This window comes from Carcharhinus amblyrhynchos, chromosome 15, assembly GCF_965287045.1.
Source record: "Carcharhinus amblyrhynchos chromosome 15, sCarAmb.v2.hapA, whole genome shotgun sequence".
NCBI classification, from domain to species: Eukaryota; Metazoa; Chordata; class Chondrichthyes; order Carcharhiniformes; family Carcharhinidae; genus Carcharhinus; species Carcharhinus amblyrhynchos.
In genome coordinates this window covers 14,707,245-14,726,206 of record NC_137338.1, presented here as the reverse complement: position 1 = coordinate 14,726,206, position 18,962 = coordinate 14,707,245, and the positions used below count along the sequence as shown (strand labels likewise).

Genomic DNA, 18,962 nt, shown 5'->3' with positions numbered 1-18,962 from the left:
GTCTGAATTTAAGAATTCTGACTTGTTTTCAAATCTCACACTGTCCGTCCTCTTCCCATCTCTCACCCCCTGCCACTCTGAGAAAAATGGGCAGCACGGCGGCAGAGTGGTTAGCACTGCTGCTTCATGGTGCCAGGGATCCGAGTTCAATTCTGGCCTCAGGTCATTGTATGTATGGAGTCTGCACGTTCTCCCTATGTCTGCGTGGATTTCCTCCAGGTGCTTCAGTTTCCTCCCAAGTGCAAAGGTGTGCGGGTTAGGTTGATTGGCCATGCTAAATTGACCCTAGTGTCAAGGGCACTAATAGGGTAAATATATGGAATTACAGGACTAGGGCCTGGGTGGAATTGTGATTGATGTAGACTCGATGGGCTGAATGACCTCCTACTGCACTGTAGGGATTCTATAATAACTCTGTTATTGTATTTCTCAGCTTCCTTCATCTGACTAGAATTCCCCATCACCATAATCCTTTACCCCCACTCTGCCCCAGTCCCTCCACATGCTTATAGTCATTTGTACTAATATCTAATCTGAGAACTTGAGTGTTTTAGTGCATTAGATGTGAATTGATTCTGAAATGTAAGTTATGATGAAGAAGCATAACCAGGACTGACCAGCATTTTCAAACACTAATTCTGTTGCAATAATATTTGACATGTCACTTCTGGCTTTTAAAACAAATGTTGCATTAACCTGTATTTGTTTTACACAATCTGGTTGCTGTTGCACCTTGCATTAAATCACACAACTCGATGGAACTCGTATTATGCTGCAAATCAATTTAAATTACAAGTGGTTTCAATTTGTGGCTTTGCTCTGGGATCTGCAACATCTTCCTAAAACCAACTATGTATTTTCAGAAGGAATTCAGTTTATAAGCTATTGCATGCCAGTTTCACTGGGGAGATCTCAACCATATTTTATCCTCATCGTTCCTTTATTGTAAGGAAGTGCCACTAACTTGCACCAACCAAGTCAACAAAATGTTTCAGTAACAATGACCTTTCAATACCTTGTTCAGCAGACTATTTATATGTAGATTTTGATAATGAGTATCTGTGGGACATCCAAATATGTCTGGCCCCATGGCTGAGCACAATAAGAAGTCTCACAACACCAGATTAAAGTCCAGCAGGTTTTCAGAGCACTCGTATGCGGAACTTGGCTATCAGTCTCCGCTCAGCGATTCTGTGTTGTCGTGTGTCGTGAAGGCTGCCTTGGAGAATGCTTACCTGGAGATCAGAGGCTGAATGCCTGTGACTGCTGAAGTGTTCCTCAACAGGAAAAGAACACTACTGTTTGGTGATTGTCAAGCAGTGTTCATTCATCCATTGTTGTATCTTCTGCATGGTCTCCCCAATGTACCATACCTCGGGACATCCTTTCCTGCACCGCATCAGGTAGACAACGTTAGCCGAATTGCAAGAGTATGTATTGTGTACCTGGTGGATGGTGTTCTGACATGATATGATGGCATCGGTGTTGATGATCCGGCATGTCTTGCAGAGGTTGCCGTGGCAGGGTTGTATGGTGTCAGGATCACTGTTCTCCTGAAGGCTGAGTAGTTTGCTGCGGACAATGATCTGTTTGAAGTTGTGCAGTTGATTGAAGGCAAGAGGTGGGGAGTGGGAATGGCCTTGACGAGATGTTCATCTTCATCGATGAAATGTTGAAGGCCCTGGAGAAGGTGTTGTAGCTCCGGGGAAGTACTGGATGATGAAGGGTACTCTGTCTGCTGTGTCCCATGTTTGTCTTCTGAGGAGCTCGGTGCGGTTTTTCCCTCTGGCACATTGGAACTGTCAATCAATGAGTCGAGTGCCATATCCTGTTCTTATGAGGGCATCTTTCAGCGTCTGGAGGTGTCTTTGCGATCCTCCTCATCTGAATGGATCCTGTGTATACGGAGAGCTTGTCCATAGGAGATGGCTTCTTTAATGTCTTTAGGGTGGAAACTGGAGAAGTGGAGCATCGTGAGGTTATCCGTGGGCTTGCGGTACAATAAAGTGCTGAGGTGACAATCCTTGATGGAGATGCGTGTATCCAAGCAGAAACTGATAGCCAAGTTCCACACAGATGGGAACAGTCTCAACTGGGATCTTGTGTTCACGTCACACTATCTGTAACCTCCACAACTTGCCTGGGCTTGCAAAATCTCACTGAACTGTCCTGGCTGGAAACAATTCACATCTCTCTAACTGGTGTTTAACCTTCTCTCCACTCAGGTTGTCTGTACCTTTTGAGACTTGATTACCTGTAAAGACTTGCATTTAACCATTATTTTCTAAGTTGAGTTTGTGTCTATATATGCCCTGTTTGTGAACACAACTGCCACTCACCTGATGAAGAGGCAATGCTCTGAAAGCTTGTGGCTTTGCTACCAAATAAACTTGTTGGACTTTAAGCTAGTGTTGTGAGACTTCTTACTGTGCTTACCCCAGTCCAATGCCAGCATCTCCACCCCATAGCTGAGCACAAACCTGGGCTTGTTGCTCTTCACGCATGGTCTAGAAAGGATTTGTGGAGAGTGAACGCAGGCAAAAATTTTGTGGACCTTTTTATATACAATACTGTTGCTTCTTTTCTTCGTCTCGGATAACAAAAAATTAACTACAAGATCTAAATTGCTTTCTGTAAATTGGTATTCATGCAGCATATCAAGTGTTGACAGTAGTGGCTGCCCATTGTGAAGAGTGTGTCTGAAATTGGGATTGGTGCAATTTTGGAACAGAATACTTTACAATGGCCTATGTAGCCTGATCCAGGAATGCTAGATACTGACACTATGTGCCTGAAATGAACCTTGCAAATAGATTAGGGGATCTGTGTGGTAATATATAATTATAAATTATAATTGCAAACTTTTTTTTCTCCTTCCTCTTGTAGAAAGATGAAGTGTACCTCAACTTGGTGCTAGACTATGTTCCGGAAACTGTGTACAGAGTTGCCAGACATTACAGCCGAGCCAAGCAGACACTCCCGATGATTTATGTAAAAGTAAGGCATTCAATGCGTACTTATTTGCATCAAATTGTTTTCTTTAATAGTTTACTTCATTGTATCATTTGTGCTTTGCATCATACTTTGCTTAACACACACTTTTAAATCCCTAATTGCTGGAAAATGACTCTCATTTCTGAAGTGATTGATTATTTTAGTCGTCGGTATTTCTTGCAACAATGTAGCATATTCAGTCCTGCAGTGATCCATCCTGGTGACCACCAGGAATGGATGTCCCTTTTGGTGGTTGTAAATCTTATTGATAGCAAGGCTGTAATTGACATTTTGGAACATGTAGATTTGAATACCCTAAGGTGTGTCTTACTAACTTAAATTGGACTTTAAATTTCAGTTGCTTTTTAATGAAACAGTTGCTGTGTAGGCTTTTTTTTTTGGAGCTCTTGGCCCATACTTTCAGAATACGATTGTTAGTAAATTTTCAATTGTATCAATTCACTTCACTCATCAGGATTGATGGCTTAGAACAGCAGACAACCGGAGGCTTAAGATCCTGCTTGCAGATTGAATGGCGCGTCCTTAAAGATGGACAACATGGTTGTGCATGCTTGGAGGACCAGAGATCCTGTAGAGAAGACATTGAGCAGTGAAACAGTATAATAATTTTTTCTAAATCAACAAAGTTGCTGTTTCACTTGGAAGGAATATTTGAAGCTTTGTATGGTGAGGATATAGGGCAGATGTTGCTTGGTCATCAGTTAGAAACATTAACTGATTATCTCTGCACAGATGCTGACTGAACTAAGTATTTCCAGCATTTTGTGTTATTTCAGATTTTGTGTTGATAGTATTTTGCTATTAATGTTATACGCTAAATTGCAGCTCTGAAAAAATAACTTTTAGATTCTATGCAAGCAGTTGCATTTTTTTGCAATTTGTCAATGCATTTCCCTTTTAAATCTGTTTATTTGTTAAATTGCGAATGTGATGAATTTTTGAGCTCACTCCTGAATGTTATAATCTCAATGGAGACTTAATATACAGACTCTCCAATTATTAACTGTAAGAATTTCACCCCAAGGTTTCATGTTTTGAACAGGACCTTTTATTTTACAAGAATTAAGCAAAGCAAGCACTACTAATGCTGCATTTCATAAAACACTTTAAACCCCAAAATCCCACACCTAACTCTGGTCTCATTAAACACAAGGCACCCTTCAAATTGTTTATAGTCCGATTGAACTCAGGTTTTTTTTTAAACCATTTATCTTACCTTTAATAATGCAGTCCCAAAGCTAAAGATTATACTCCTAAAACAAACAAGTCATGAAACTACATATTTTCTCAAAACTGACAGCAGGATATGCCAGCTAAAAAGGGCTTTTTCATGAGTGAAAAGCAATATTCAGGAATATTCTGAATATGCTCATATACTCCATAAACTTCTTTGCTTTAAGAAAAAAGAATTGTGTGATATGTCTACATTTGCATAAAATAAATGTAATTCAATCAAGTTCTTAAATTCTGATTCTTCTTCCTTAATATTGTTGAGGTATGTCTTTTGATTAACAGTAGATCATGATCATAAATCAGTTTCTATGAACTGCTAACGGTTTGTTGCTGCTTTCTTGAGAATTATTGCATTAGGAGTCTGTTACTGGTTGTGAAAACTTGGTATGGAGGGCATTAGCTGTGAGGAGAAGTTGGAGCAACTTAGTTTGTTTTCACTCGAACAACAAAGGTTGAGGGGCAACCTGATAGAAGTCGACAAAATTACAATAGGCATGGACAGAGTGGATACTCAGAAGCTTTTTCCCAGGGTGGAAGAGTCAATTACTAGAGTGCATCGGTTGAAGTGTGAGGGGCAAGGTTTAAAGGAGATGTACGAGATAAATTTTTTTAAGACAGAGGGTGGTGGGTGCCTGAGACTCACTGCCAGGGGAGCTGATACGATAGTGACTTTTAAGGGGAGCCTTGACAAATACATGAATAGGATGGGAATAGAGGGGACGTTGTCCCTGGAAAGGAGGTGATTTTGTTTGAGATGGACAACATGGTGCATGCTTGGAGGGCCGAAGATCCTGTTCCTGTGCTGTTCGGTTCTTTGTTCCAGTTGCTTCAATAACCCTTTGAACTCTGGCTGATAAATTATGAATCATTTATAAAATGCAAAATGGATTAATTTGTGGTATCCAATATATATATGGTTGTTTAAGATCAAATAATGATGTTTATCTGTCAAATGTTGAGCCTAATTTTTCCAACAATAGGCTTTAAATTGCCTATGCTTTAGTTCATTTTGTTATAATTGTCCCAGGTTTGCAATCTCATATAATCTGTGATCTGTTTGGAAATTAACAAACACTTACACCTGAAGGGAACCCTTTTAAGAATGACTCCACATTTTGCTTTTGTCCTGAAGTTGGACATTTGGATTCTATCTTGGTTTTGACAGTTCTACAAGCAGAAAGTACTTGAATCTGGCTTCAGTAAGGCAAGATCTACCAAATTCTTCAAATTCAGGTCAGAAACATCTGTAGTAAGTGTCTGGGGCATGAGGAAGTGCAGCTGACTAATTGAGTGTAGACACTGCGATGCTTCAGGGAGGGGAAAAATTACTTGAACAATTTATACCAGGAGACTGTGACATTAGGGCTTTCTGATTTGGTCAGTGGTCAAGGACAGGAGATGTGACTGAGAGTGAGACACATATGGGGGCCCAGAATGTAGAAATGGAGAAACTCTGCTTTTGCAATCATCTGTATGGATCAATGGCAGTGGCTGCAAGGTAGATGCATATGATACAGGAAACCATTTAAGTGGGGGGAATTAATAGGAATACAATGGCAGTTGAGGACAGTATAGCCCCCAACTACAAGATGGATTTGATACTTGACCAGAGCCAAGGTTCAGGGCATTTACTCTGGTTTGGAAAGGAACTTGCAGTAGAAGGGTGGTTGTGGTCCACGTAGGTACCAATGACATGGGTAGAAATAGGTTCTGTTGAGGGAGTTTGAGCAAATGGGGGCTAAATTTACAATGCAGAATCTCAAAGGTCATAATCTCTGGATTACTACCTGAGCCACAAGCAAATTGATGAAGGATAAATCTGGTGAGTTAAACACATAGCTAATTGCAGCATGTCTTAGCACCAGTAGAAAGCAGACGACACAAGATCTGGTAATGTACAATGAGACCAGATTAATTATTGACCTCTTGTGAAGGCACCCAATGATAAAATTGTAATAACTAAAAGCAGGGCACTTAGAAAATCTCAATGCAATCAAGCAGTCAACATTGTTTTGTGAAAGGAAAATCATGTTTGACTAATTCACTTGAAGTGCTTTTGACAAGAAATATTAGTAAAGGAGAACCTGTGGATGTGCTGTACTTAGATTTCCAGAAAGTATTTGACAACGAGAGGTTGCTCTGCAAAGTAAGAAACGTGGTGTAGGAGGTAACATATTAGCACGGATAGAGAATCGGTTAGCTAACAGGAAGCAAAGATGGTTAAGTATAAGGGAACTTTTTCGGATTGGCAATATGTGACAAGTGGAATGCCACAGGGATCAGTGCTGGCACGTCAGCTATTTACAATTGTATCAATGACTCAGATGAAGGGACCAAAAGATATGGTTGCTAAATTCACTGATGACACAAGGATAGGTAAGAATGTAAGTTGTGAAGAGACCGTAATGTTTTGCTGAGTTGGCTGATTGGCTGGTTTGTGATGCAGAGCAACGCCAACAGCACAGGTTCAATTCCTGTACTAGCAGAGGTTATGCATGAAGGCCAACCTTCTCAACCTTTCCCCTCGCTTCAGGTGTGGTGATCTTCAGATTAAATTACTACCAGTCAGCTCTCCCTTTCGATGGAGAGAGCACCCTACAGTCATTTGAGACTATGGCGACTTTACCCTTTCTAATAGGGAGGTTACAAAGGAGCGTGTGTTAAGTGAGTGGGCAAAGATTTGGCAGATGGTGTGTAATGTGCAAAAATAGAAAAGCAACATATTATTTAAAAAGCAAGAGATTGTAGAACTCTTGAGGTACAGGGGGATTTGGGTGATATGAAGCTATTATGCAGGTGCAAAAGGTTTATGTTTAGAAGCTATTATGCAGGTGCAGAAGGTGATTAGGAAGACACAACACAGCAGGACCGAAAGAAACTGCTTAGCCTGGGGACTTTTTGCATTTGCTAAATAAATGCAGTATTGTCATTTATTGCAAGGGGAATGGAATATAAAATAGGGATCAAAACCAGAATATGCTGGAAAATCTCAGCAGGTTTGACAGCATCTGTGGAGAGAGAGGGTGGAGCCAGCATTTCAGATTAGTTGACCCTTCGTCAGAGCTGGAATGTTCTGCTACAATTGTACAGGGTGTTGGTGAAACCACATCTAGAGTACAGCGTGCAGTTTTGGTCTCCTTATTTAAAAAAGGATATAAATGGGGGCGGAAGAAGGTTTTGTGCGGCTATAGGACTGCAGGAATTATTGAACTCGGGAGTAATGAAGACATGAGATGCCAACTCTGAGAGATTGGGACTGGGATCCAAGGAAAGTACTGATGGGGGAGAGCAATAGGATGTAGAATCATAATATGAGCTGGGATTGAATAGGCTCTAAAAGATCGGCCTTGATTTCTTAAAAAATATCATAGTGTTCTCTTGCTCAGGAGGTCCATTTGGCTTACTGAGTCTAAACCACCTCCCTGCCCGCCACCCTTCTAACCCCATTGCTCTGCAAATTTTATTTTCTGAAGTGCCAATCCAAAAATGATTGACTTTTCGACTTGCATCACCCTTTTGGCAGTAGATTCCAGGTCATTGTGACTTGTTACTTTTTTTTAAAAGAATCCTCTGATCTTCCTGCGTCTCTTGCACAAAATGTCCATGACCTCTGATTCCTGTACTGTCAGCTATTGAGTACAGGTTTGCATGCACACCTTATCAAAACCTGTATTTCCTTTGCTCCAACTTGGTCACCAACCTAACCTTATAGCTAAAGCTTACTGCTTTGACCAAGCTATTGGTTATTTGACATGATACCACTTCATGTAACTTAGTGTGTTACTTGTCATACAATGCACCTTGGGGCATTGTCTTGTGTTAAAGATGTTATATAAATGTAAGTTGTAAATCCCACATTCCTTAAACCAAACTGGTAAATACTGGCATATTCTCTACTTGCATCTTTCCTAAAGCGTGGTGAACTGGATTTAGTACACTAGTTAGTCCCAACTAAGCTTTTTTTTGTTGTACTCAACACTGGTGTTTATGAAGCCTGAAATCTCCTATGAGCCCATATTGCTCAGAACTCTAATAAATTGATCAAACATTTCCTTTTACAAAATCGCATTGATCCCTCCCAACTGTATTAGGATTTTTTAAAAATGTCCTGCTATTGCCTCCTTTATAATGGATTCAAACATGTTCCCTATGGCCAGTTACTTGAACTGCTCTTGATTGGAAGTGTTCCAATTGCAGTTTTCCAATCTGCTGGAACCTCTTCTGAACCAAGATCATCTCTCATCACTGTACTAATCTCATTCTTTAATAACAGCTACCCCATCAGCTTTCCCTTCCTTTCTGTCCTTCTGAAATGTCAAATACCTTTTGAACATTCAGGTCCCAGCCTTAGTCACCTTGTCACCATGACTCTAATTGCTTTTAGAAGATGACAACTGTGATAGCATGGCCCCTTTAAAGGGACAAACCCTGATGGCAACATGATAGGGCTGGACCCTTTGGAGTGTCAAGACGGAAAGCAAATCAATTAGTGCAAAGGGGTGTATCCCAGGTCAGAGAGGATCCTCAGTTGGGACCAGGGAGGAGTGGAGAATAGAGTTGGATGTCAGCACAATACATATGGGAACAGAGACAAGGAAGAAGAGGGCTGAACAAAAGTTTTTGGGGCAAACCAGGCTAATAGTGTAGTGGTCATTACTGGTAATGATCTTACCATGATTGAATAGGTAAGGGTGGAACAAAGGGAAGGAAGTCTCACTGGGTTAAACGGCAATGGTTTGTCAACTCTCATTTTGACTCTGTGGCAGATATGGCAATCTGATTGGAGTTATAAACATGTCGTTGCAAGAAACTTGCCCCTTGGTTTGGGATATCTCTAAGATCAGAGTAAAAGAGAGGTTGGAAGCTAAGCCTCTCGTACTAGCTAGCCATATTTTATATGTGACTAAATGGGCATTGGCAGGCGATTTAACTCTGTCCTTAACCAAAACCCATGTAATGCACTTCCTATTGGAAGTTATTTGATGTGATCTGAAATGGGAACCTTTTGTGCTCTCCCTTTCTAATTCAACTGTGTACAGACTAATTTATATTGTTCTTACTAATTATAGTGTTGCGATCGGCTAACTACTCAGTACCGACTAAGGATTGAATGTGGAACTTGATCTGTAATTCAGTTCACTGCCTTCAACATGTAGCAATAGTTTAGTAATACAAGGTCAGGCAATTAATGGAACAGACCCATTTCAAACATTTATTACCTACCTTAAGGTGACGTCAGTATGACATGCAAAGCATTGCACAAGATAAGGATGTGTAGAAGCATGCAGTTTCAGCGTTTCAAAATTCACTTTGGCACAAAACAAACATGTCAATTGCCAAGCTCATACAAACATTATGCGATTGGAAATGTATCTTACCACATCTCAAAGTGCTTCATGTATAGTGAATTATTTTTAAGTGCAGTAAAACTTGTATTGACAACTCAGCAGAAAATGTTTATAAAGCAAAGAATTGAACATCTAAATTTATCTGTGGTAGTTTTTTTTAATCTAGGGCATTGGTAAAATACCTTATGCCTTTTCTATTACCATCAGTAGATCTGTAATGACTTTCTGCAATGTGGCCCCTTTTTACACGGGCACCCAAGTCCTTGAAGTGGCAAACCCACAAACCTCTGAGTTGCAAGTACTAATTAGACCAAGTTAGTCAGCTCAGATGCATGCAAAATTGTACTTTAATTTGACAAATTATTAAATGCCATTCATTGCAGCTTGTGATGCAGTTTTGGGATGATCAAGTATTCTCAAGTTGATATAAAACAAGTTGCTTCCCTGTCAGCACTTTTCCCTCAACTAACACCACCAAAAACAGGTCATCTGTTCAGTTATTTGTTGTTTATGGGATGGTGCTGTGTACAAAATGGATGCCATATTTGCTTCTTGGACATTTTACTTGGTTAAAAAGCATTTTGAGCTGTGCTGTGGAAACAATATGCTACAAAAATGGAATTCTTGCTTTTTTTTAACTTGTATCATTGAAACTATAGAACTTGGTTCTTCTAATTGATGAAAATTCCTTTCTTTTTAATAGTTGTATATGTATCAGCTGTTCCGGAGTTTAGCTTACATCCATTCCTTTGGAATTTGCCATCGGGATATCAAACCACAGAATCTGCTGCTTGATCCTGAAACAGCTGTCCTAAAACTCTGTGACTTTGGAAGGTGAGTTTCTTTCGGTTCGTTGGATATGAAAGTTGCCAAGACCAGCATCTATTGTCCATCATTAATTGCCCCTGAGAAGGAAGTTGTGAGATGTTGCTGTAGTTCACGAGGTGTAGATGCACCCACAGTGTTGTTAGAGAATTCCATGACTTTGCCCAAGCAATACTATTCCAGATTAGAGTAGTGTGCGTCTTGGAAGGAGAACTTGGAGGTGGCGGTACTTTTCTGCCTTTGTCCTTGTAGATGTGAGTGCTTGTGGGTTCGAAGGGTGCTGTTAAAGGAAGCTTCGTGAGTTGCTGCATTGTATCTTGAAAACGGAATACATGCTGCCACCGTGCATTGGTGATGGAAAGAGCGAATGTTTAAGGTGGCAATCAAGTGGACTGCTTTGTCCTGGATAATGTTGAGTTTCTTGCATTGTTGAAGGTGTAATCTTCTAGGCAAATGGAGAGTATCTCATCACGTTCCTGACTTGTAGGTGGTGGCACCTTTGGAGAGTCTGGTGAGTTGTATACTACATAATTCCCAGCTTCTGACCTGCCCTTGTAGCCAAAATGGTCCAGTTCAGTTTCTGGTCAATGGTGACTGTTTCCAAGATGTTGATGGGAATTCAATAATGGGTAGTGCTTTTGAGTTTCAAGTGGAGATGTTTGGATTGTCTCTTGATGGAGATGGTCATTGCCCTGAAGTTGTATGGCAGGAATGTCACTTACTAGTTATAAACCTAAGCCTGATTGCTATATTGCTGTATGCTGGCACAGCCTGCTTAAGAATGGTGCTGAACACTGCAATTATTAATGCATATCCCTACTTCAGATCTGATGGGCAAGAAGGACCATGTATGACTCCAATCAGTGGAAAGAGCCCCAGATTCACATGGATTTCAATTTTGCTTGGTGATCCTTGATGTCACGCTGGTGAACACTGCCTTGATGTCAAGGGCAGTCAATTTTCACCTGACCCTTGGAATTCAGCCCCTGTACTTGTAATGAGGTCCACAGTGATGGAAAATACTCTTTGTTGTACTCCATCACTTGTATTAAAAAATAGGAGTGGTAGTTTGCACTGGATTTTATTTAGCTTTACCAAGGCATGCTGGATGCCATATATGTTCACACACAGGGTCCTGTTCTTTGCAGGCAAAAGGAACATGCCCATGCCTTGCATGTTTTTTAGCTGGACAAAACCTGGGGGTTAGCCATTCCTTGTTTCATTCCCAATGGCAAATCAGAGCCAACTTACCTGCTTTAAATTTGATCAACAGCTTCGCAGTTGACTGTCTCCAGTGCATTCTCCATGGTAATGCCTCTATCAGTCAGAGTCCACTTACCACTCAATCACCACTGTCTTCTCATTCAGCATGAATTGTTGTTTCCTTTGCAAAGTTTCCTGATCAATGCAAGATTAAAAGCTTTGACAGCATATCTTTGTTTTTTTTTTCAATGGTACTACCAAATAATTATCCTCTTCCTTCCTCTTCCAGATATTTGCTATGCTTTCCTTAAATTTATCTATTATACTCACCTTACCACTCCATTGGTTGCAGGTTCCATATTCAAATTACTTCTTTTGAATCCCATATCAGATCAGTGACTGTTATTTCTCATTCCTAGTTTACAGCTCCCAACAAGTGGAAATGTTTCTGTCTTTATCCCCTCCAGCCCCTCATAACTTTAAACACTTGTTGGGTCACCCTGCAACTCTCCCTTTTTCTCATGAAAGGAGCCCTAGCCTGTTCAGTGTTTCTGGTATCGACCTTGTCAATCCTTTTTCCACCATCCAATGCTCTTGTATCATTTTTGTAGTATGGAGACCAGAACGGTCCACAATATTCTAAATATGGCCTAACCTAGGTTCTGCACAAGTTAAATGCAACCTTTCTGCTTTTATTTGAGTTTATTCCTCTAGAAATTAATTATTAATCTTTTGAGTTTTTATGATCTTGTTAATTTGTGTTGCTACTTCTCCTGATTTGTGAATCTGTACCCCTTTGTCCCTCCCTCAACTCCATTTGGACTTCTATCATATATTCTTTGGAAAGTATGTGGCCTCCTTATTCATATTCACCAAGAATAGCTCTGAAATGTATTTTATAACTGAAGAATAAATTGAGGGTGGCACTGTAGCACAGTGGTTAGCGCTGCTGCCTCTCAATGCCAGGGACCTGGGTTCGATTCCCAGCTTGGATCACTGTCTATAGAGTTTGTACATGCTCCCCTTGTCGGTGTGGATTTCCTTCGGGTGCCCCAGTTTGCTTCCACAATCCAAAGCTGTGCAGGTTAGCTGGATTGACCGTGCTAAATTGCTGTTTAGTGTCAGGGGGACTAGCTAGGGTAAATGCATGGGGTTAAGGCTAAGATCAAGTGTAGTATTGACATGCTGTACTTGGTTGAAGTCATTAAGTTACATTTTAGGTTTATTTGAAGCAATTTTTAAAAGTGGCATCTTGGCCTTTTGGCTCTGATGCAAACGAGATCAAACCTTGGAGGAGATGCAATGCCTACTCCAATCAGCTTGGATCATGTCGATCAAGCCCAAGACAGGAGGTGAGAGCCCTGTCTTGTCAGCTTGTATCGGGAATGTCTCAACTTGTTGAGACTCTGAATTGGACTTGATTTGATTGAATTGGATTTAAAAAGAGAAGGGGTCATGGCCTGGGAGGATTGTGGTCGGTGCAGACTCAATGGGCCAAATGGCTGCCTCCTGCATTATAGGTTTCTATGATTGAAACTGTACAAGTATTTGATTATTTTTGAAAATTCTCTGCTAATTAAGTTGAACAATGTCAAGTGGAATGTTTTTGACTTTTTATTCAAAGGTAACAGCTTAGCTAAAGCTTTGGATAGGTAGGTACATAGTAAATCTCTTTCTCCAGTGCTTCAAAAGCATTTTAAGCCATGCCTCAAAAATTCCTTCCCTTTTCCAGGTGGTGAAATATCTGACAGTCTAGATAGTGAACAAAAGCTAAAATGGATCTATTGCATACATTTTTCTTGAGCTATTGCACTTAATTTTGTTGGATAATTACCAAATTTAAATAGTTAATTACATAAATAAAAAGATGGCACGATGCCTGACGTTGCACCACAAAGTATTTGAATTCAAATGTCAGAGTTGTTTGGTGGAGTTATATTTTCTGCACCATTTTGTTGTAAATTACATCGCTGTAGGTTTGCAAGCAGCACCATTTTATTTCTTCCTTGACAGTCTCCTCTCTCCTCTCCCATACCGTGACATAGCCTGTTGGTCATTGAGTTTGATCTGCAGAACGCTTTTGTCTTCACTGTGTGGTTCTGATTTATTTGTGTCTAATGAGGCCCTTTGTGTAGAGAGTTGCATCATTATTTACAAGTTAATTATAGAAACACTTAAAAACATGTTAGCAATTTTCCTTCTCCACATTGCAGTTCATTATTGGTTATCCTTTCTACACATGAACCACATTACTTCCCTCACTAAAAGATGCCCCTCATTAGAGGCAGAGTTACAACTTCCATCTTTCATATTTGTTGTACCTCAAGCTCTGTTGGAGGATCATCCAGTGATTCCATTCTGTATTTCAAAAGTTTCATTAATCAAAATATCAAGTTACATTGAGTTTAAATTTAGGAATAAGAATTTTAATTTGCTTGGAGCTTGCTTTGGGTGTTTCAGCATGAGCAAATGTAGAGACAATCATTTTTAATTGATACCTCTGGCTTTGTGTATCTGAACTTTGTGTTTATGTTGAATCTTTGAATGTGCTTATAACTGTTTGCATTATTTTGCTTTACTATAAAACTGTCAAGTTACTAGCTCAACAAGTGTATGTTATTTTCTGACCAGTATGTACAAATGCAGTTCTACCAAATTTTTAAATATCAGCCATATAGTTCGTCTAAGAAATATACATTGAAGCTCGGTGTCAGCCTTGGTTCAGGGGTAGCACATGTTTCTGAATCAGAGTGTTGAGTGTTCTTTTGAAAGGCCATGCACCCTTAACTCACCAGGTCAGGCAACGTGTAGAGAGAGAGAAAAACTGAGTATTACCAGTATTTTCCCCATTGTCCAGATGGCCAGTATTTGCTGCACTTGTGGGCACTGGAAGCTACACATATTGATGTACAGGTCTGGTCCTTTGCAAACAAAAAGATGTGCACATGTTGCATTTTATCTCACCTAAACAAATTAAGTGACAGCAACATGCTGGTTCATTCCTCAGGGTAGTGCCTTGACCAATCCAAGTCAAATGGCCTAGTTTAAGTTTCAAATAATGTTTAGCAGTTCACCATCAACTGCTGTATTCGCCATGGCAGCACCTCTACCAATCAGAGTCCACTGCCAGCCAATCTTCTCATACAATATAAATGTATTGATTTCCTTTGCATTGTATTAAAAATGTCCCAGGAAGTGCGAGATGAAAGGCTTCGACGCAGACTCTCTTCAGCAATGCTGAAGATCTGCATTAGCAAATGACTATTATAGACAGTCTTATCACAGAGTCGTTTGGGTCTGTTCAGTAGTAAATGTAAAGTACCACCATTGTGACTTTGGCTACAGTTGCTATCTTCTGAATTGGTATTAATGACTCTTATTTTTCTAATAAAGAGGAAACCAGATAGGTGGTGACACAGGCTTGTTGTAACAGTTTCTATAAACTGCTTTTAATTAAGTCAGGTTTGTCTAGGCCCTAACTACTTCATTGATAGAGCGAACAACTATGTTTTTAAAAATTTGTTTCTAGAATGTGGGTGTCTCTGGTAAGACTAGCTTTTATTGCTCTTTAGAAGATGGTAGTGAGAGGCCTGCTTGAACGGTTGGTTAGATGTTGCTAAGGAGGAGCTACAGAATTTTGATTAAGTTAGAATGAAGGAATGGCGATATATTTTCAAATCTGGATGATGTGTGACTTGAAAGGCAACATGGGAAGTGTTTCCATTAACTTGTTGTCCTTGTCCCTGTGCGTGGTAGAGGGTGAAAGTTTGGAAGGTGCTTGGTGAGTCCTGTTACTGGAGGAAGTAAATATTTTTAAAATAGTGGACAACATACTTATTAAATGGGCTGCACTGTCCTGGAGGGTATCAAGATTCTTGAGTATTATTAAAGCTGTACTTCTCCAGACAAATAGAGTTTTTCTTCAAACTCTTGACTTAGTTTTGGGTCAGGTGGGCAAGGTATTTGCTGCAAATTGCATAGTTCTTGTGTCAAAGTATGTATACCATATGATCATAGGAAATTGGAGCAGAATTGGGCCACCCGAATCTGCTCCACCATTCAATCATGGCTGATATTTTTCTCATCCCCATTCTCCTGCCTTTTCTCCATAACCCCTGATCCCTTATTAATCAAGAACTGATCTATCTCTGTCTGAAAGACACTCAATGACCTGGCTTCCATAGGTCCTTCTGTGGCAAAGAATTCCACAGATTCATCAGTATCTGGCTGAAGAAATTCCTCCTCATCTCTGTTTTAAAGGATTGTCCCTTTAGCCTGAGGTTGTGCCCTCTGGTTCTAGTTTTTACTACTAGTGGAAACATCCTCTCCATGTCCACACTATCCAGGCCTTGCAGTATCCTGCAAGTTTCAATAAGATCCCCCTCATCCTTCTAAACTCTAATAAGTACAGACCCAGAGCCCTCATACGATAAGCTCTTCATTCCAGAGATCATTCTTGTGAACTTCCTTTGGACCCTTTCCAAGGCCAGCACATCCATCCTTAGATACAGGGCCCAAAACTGCTCACAATACTCCAAATGGGGTCTGACCAGAGCCCTATAGAGCCTCAGAAGTACATCCCTGCTCTTGTATTCGAGCCCTCTCGACATGAATGCTAACATTCCATTTGCTTTCCTAACTGATGACTGAACCTGCACGTTAAGCTTAAGAGAATCTTGAACAATGACCTCCAAGTCTCTTTGTGCTTCTGACTTCCTAAGCATTTCCCAATTTAGAAAATAGTCTATGCCTCCATTCCGCCTTCCAAAGTACATAACCTCACACTTTTCCACATTGTATTCCATCTGCCACTTTGCCCACTCTCCTAACCTGTCCAAGTCCTTCTGTAGCCCCCCGCTTCCTCAATACTCTCTGTCCCTTGACATATCTTTGTATCATCTCCCAACTTAGCAACAGTGCCTTCAGTTCCTCCTTCCAAATCGTTGATGGATAGTGTGAAAAGTTGTGATCCCAGCACTGCCCCTGAGGCACACCATTAGTGCCATCCTGAAAAAGACCCCTTTATCCCCACTCTCTACCTTCTGCCAGTCAGCCAGTCCTCTATCCATGCCAGGATCTTGCCCTTAACACCATGTGCTCTTATTTAATAATCTCCAATGCGGCACCTTATTAAAGGCCTTTTGGCAATATAAATAAATTGCATCCACTGGTTCTCCTTTAACTTCTTTGTTACCTCCTCAAAGAACTCTATCAGATTTTGTCAGACATGACTTCCCCTTGACGAAGCAGTGCTGACTCGATCCTATTTTATCATGCAGTTCCAAGTACTCATTTTTAATAATGGACTCTAAAATCTTGTAAAAAGTCTGACAACACCAGGTTTTAGTCCAACCGATTTATTTGATAGTAAACTCACTAGCTTTCAAGGGGTTTCCCTCTTCTTCAGGTGAATGGAGAGTTCTGGCCTCAGACAGAGCGTATAAAGCACAGACAGTTTACAGATTACTGATATCCACATCATATCCACATAACGACTCTAAAATCTTGCCAGTGACCGAAGTCAGGCTAACCAGCTTTTAATTTTCCATTTACTGCTTCCCTCTTTTCTTAAACAGCGGTGTTACATTAGTTACTTCCCAGTCCTCTGGGACCCTCCCTGCCTCCAGTCATTCCTGAAAGATCACCACCAATGCCTCCACAATTTCCTCAGCTATCTCTTTTAGAACCCTGGGGTGTAGTCCATCTGGTCCATGTTATTTATCCACCTTCAGACCTTTGAGTTTCCCCAGAACCTTCTCCTTAATGATGGCCACTACACTCACCTATGCCCTCTGACTCTCCTGGAGCTCTGGATTCCCACTGGTGACTTCCACTGTGAAGACTGATGTAAAGTAACAATTCAGTTCCTCTGCCATTTCTTTGTTTCCTCCAGCCTCATTTTCTAGGATCCAATATCTATTTTTGCCCCTCTCTCACCTTTCATATATTGAAAAAATCTCTTCCTATTTTCTTTTATATTACCAGCTAGCTTACACTCATATTTCATTCCCCCCTCCATTGCTGCTTTTAGTTGTCCTCTCCGCGATTTTAAAGGCTTCCCACTAATCATTGCCACTTTGTAGGCTTTTTCTTTCGCTTTTATGCTGTCATTGATTTCCCTCATCAGCCACAGATGCCTCGTCCTCCCCTTAACATGTTTCCTCCTCCATGAGATGAATTTCTGTTGTGTCCCAAATAACCCCCAAAAACTCCTGCCATTGCTCTTTCACTGTCTTCCCCACGAGGCTTCTTTCCAATCAACTCTGGCCAGCTCCTCCCTCATGTCTTTGTAATTACCTTTACTTAATTGTAGTACTGTTACATCTGATTCTAGCTTCTCCCTCGCAAATTGCGGGTAAGTTCTTTTAGATTGTGGTCGTTGATCCCTAAGGGTTCCTTCACGTTAAGGTCCCTAATCAAGTCAGCCTCGTTACACATCACCAAATCCAGAATTGCCTGTTCCCTAGTAAACTCAGTCATAAGCTGCTCCAAAACATCATCTCTTAGACATTCCACAAATCCCTTTTCTTGGGATCCGCTACCTACTTAATTTTTCCAGTCCACCTGCATATTGAAGTCCCCCATGATTATTGTAATATTGCCTCTTCATATACCTTTTCTATCTCCTGATTTATTTTCTTCCCCGCATCCTGATTACAGCTAGGGGGCCTGTACATAATTCCTATCAGGGTCTTTTTACCTTTACGATTCCTCAACTCTACCCACAGAGATTCTACGCCTTCTGATCGTATGCCGCTTCTTGCTATCGATTTAACTTCATTCCTTATTAACAATACAATCCCACCCTGTTGCCCATCTGCCTGTCTTTTCGATAGTACACATATCCTTGGATATTTAGATCCCAGTCCTGATCCCCTTGTAGCCATGTCTCTGTGATGCCCACAACATTGCACACGTTGAAATTGACCAGTACAATAAGCTCATATACCTTGTTCTGTATACTGCGCACATTTAGGTACAATACCCTCAGCCTGCACTGGTCACCTCTCTTGTACTTGTCACCTTTTTTTTGTTCTGCCTGAGGTTAGACACCTGTTACCTTCCTATATTCTCTGTTCTAATACATGGTCTTGAAACTTTACTAACCTCTTTAACTTGTTGAAAGTCCTCATCATTAATTTGCACTTTCTCTCCTTTAACTAATTCTGCATACAACTGAGTCCACCCATATTTAGTTTAAAACCCTATCTACAGCCCTAATTATACGATTGGCCAGGACTCTTGTCCCAGCACAATTCAGATGAAGACCGTCCCATCGGAACAGATTCTCTCTTCCCCAATACTGGTGCCAATGTCCCATGAATTCATCCTCCCATG

At 40.6% G+C, this 18,962-nt stretch overlaps 1 protein-coding gene across 1 annotated transcript in view; it reads left to right on the top strand.

The window, feature by feature from the left end:
• Positions 1-18,962, top strand: part of gsk3ba (glycogen synthase kinase 3 beta, genome duplicate a) — a 144,069-nt gene that overhangs the window by 92,083 nt on the left and 33,024 nt on the right. The window contains exons 4-5 of the mRNA XM_080203444.1: positions 2,887-2,997; positions 10,300-10,430. Of these exons, the coding sequence (XP_080059570.1) occupies positions 2,887-2,997; positions 10,300-10,430 (242 nt within the window). The remainder of the gene's footprint in view (positions 1-2,886; positions 2,998-10,299; positions 10,431-18,962) is intronic.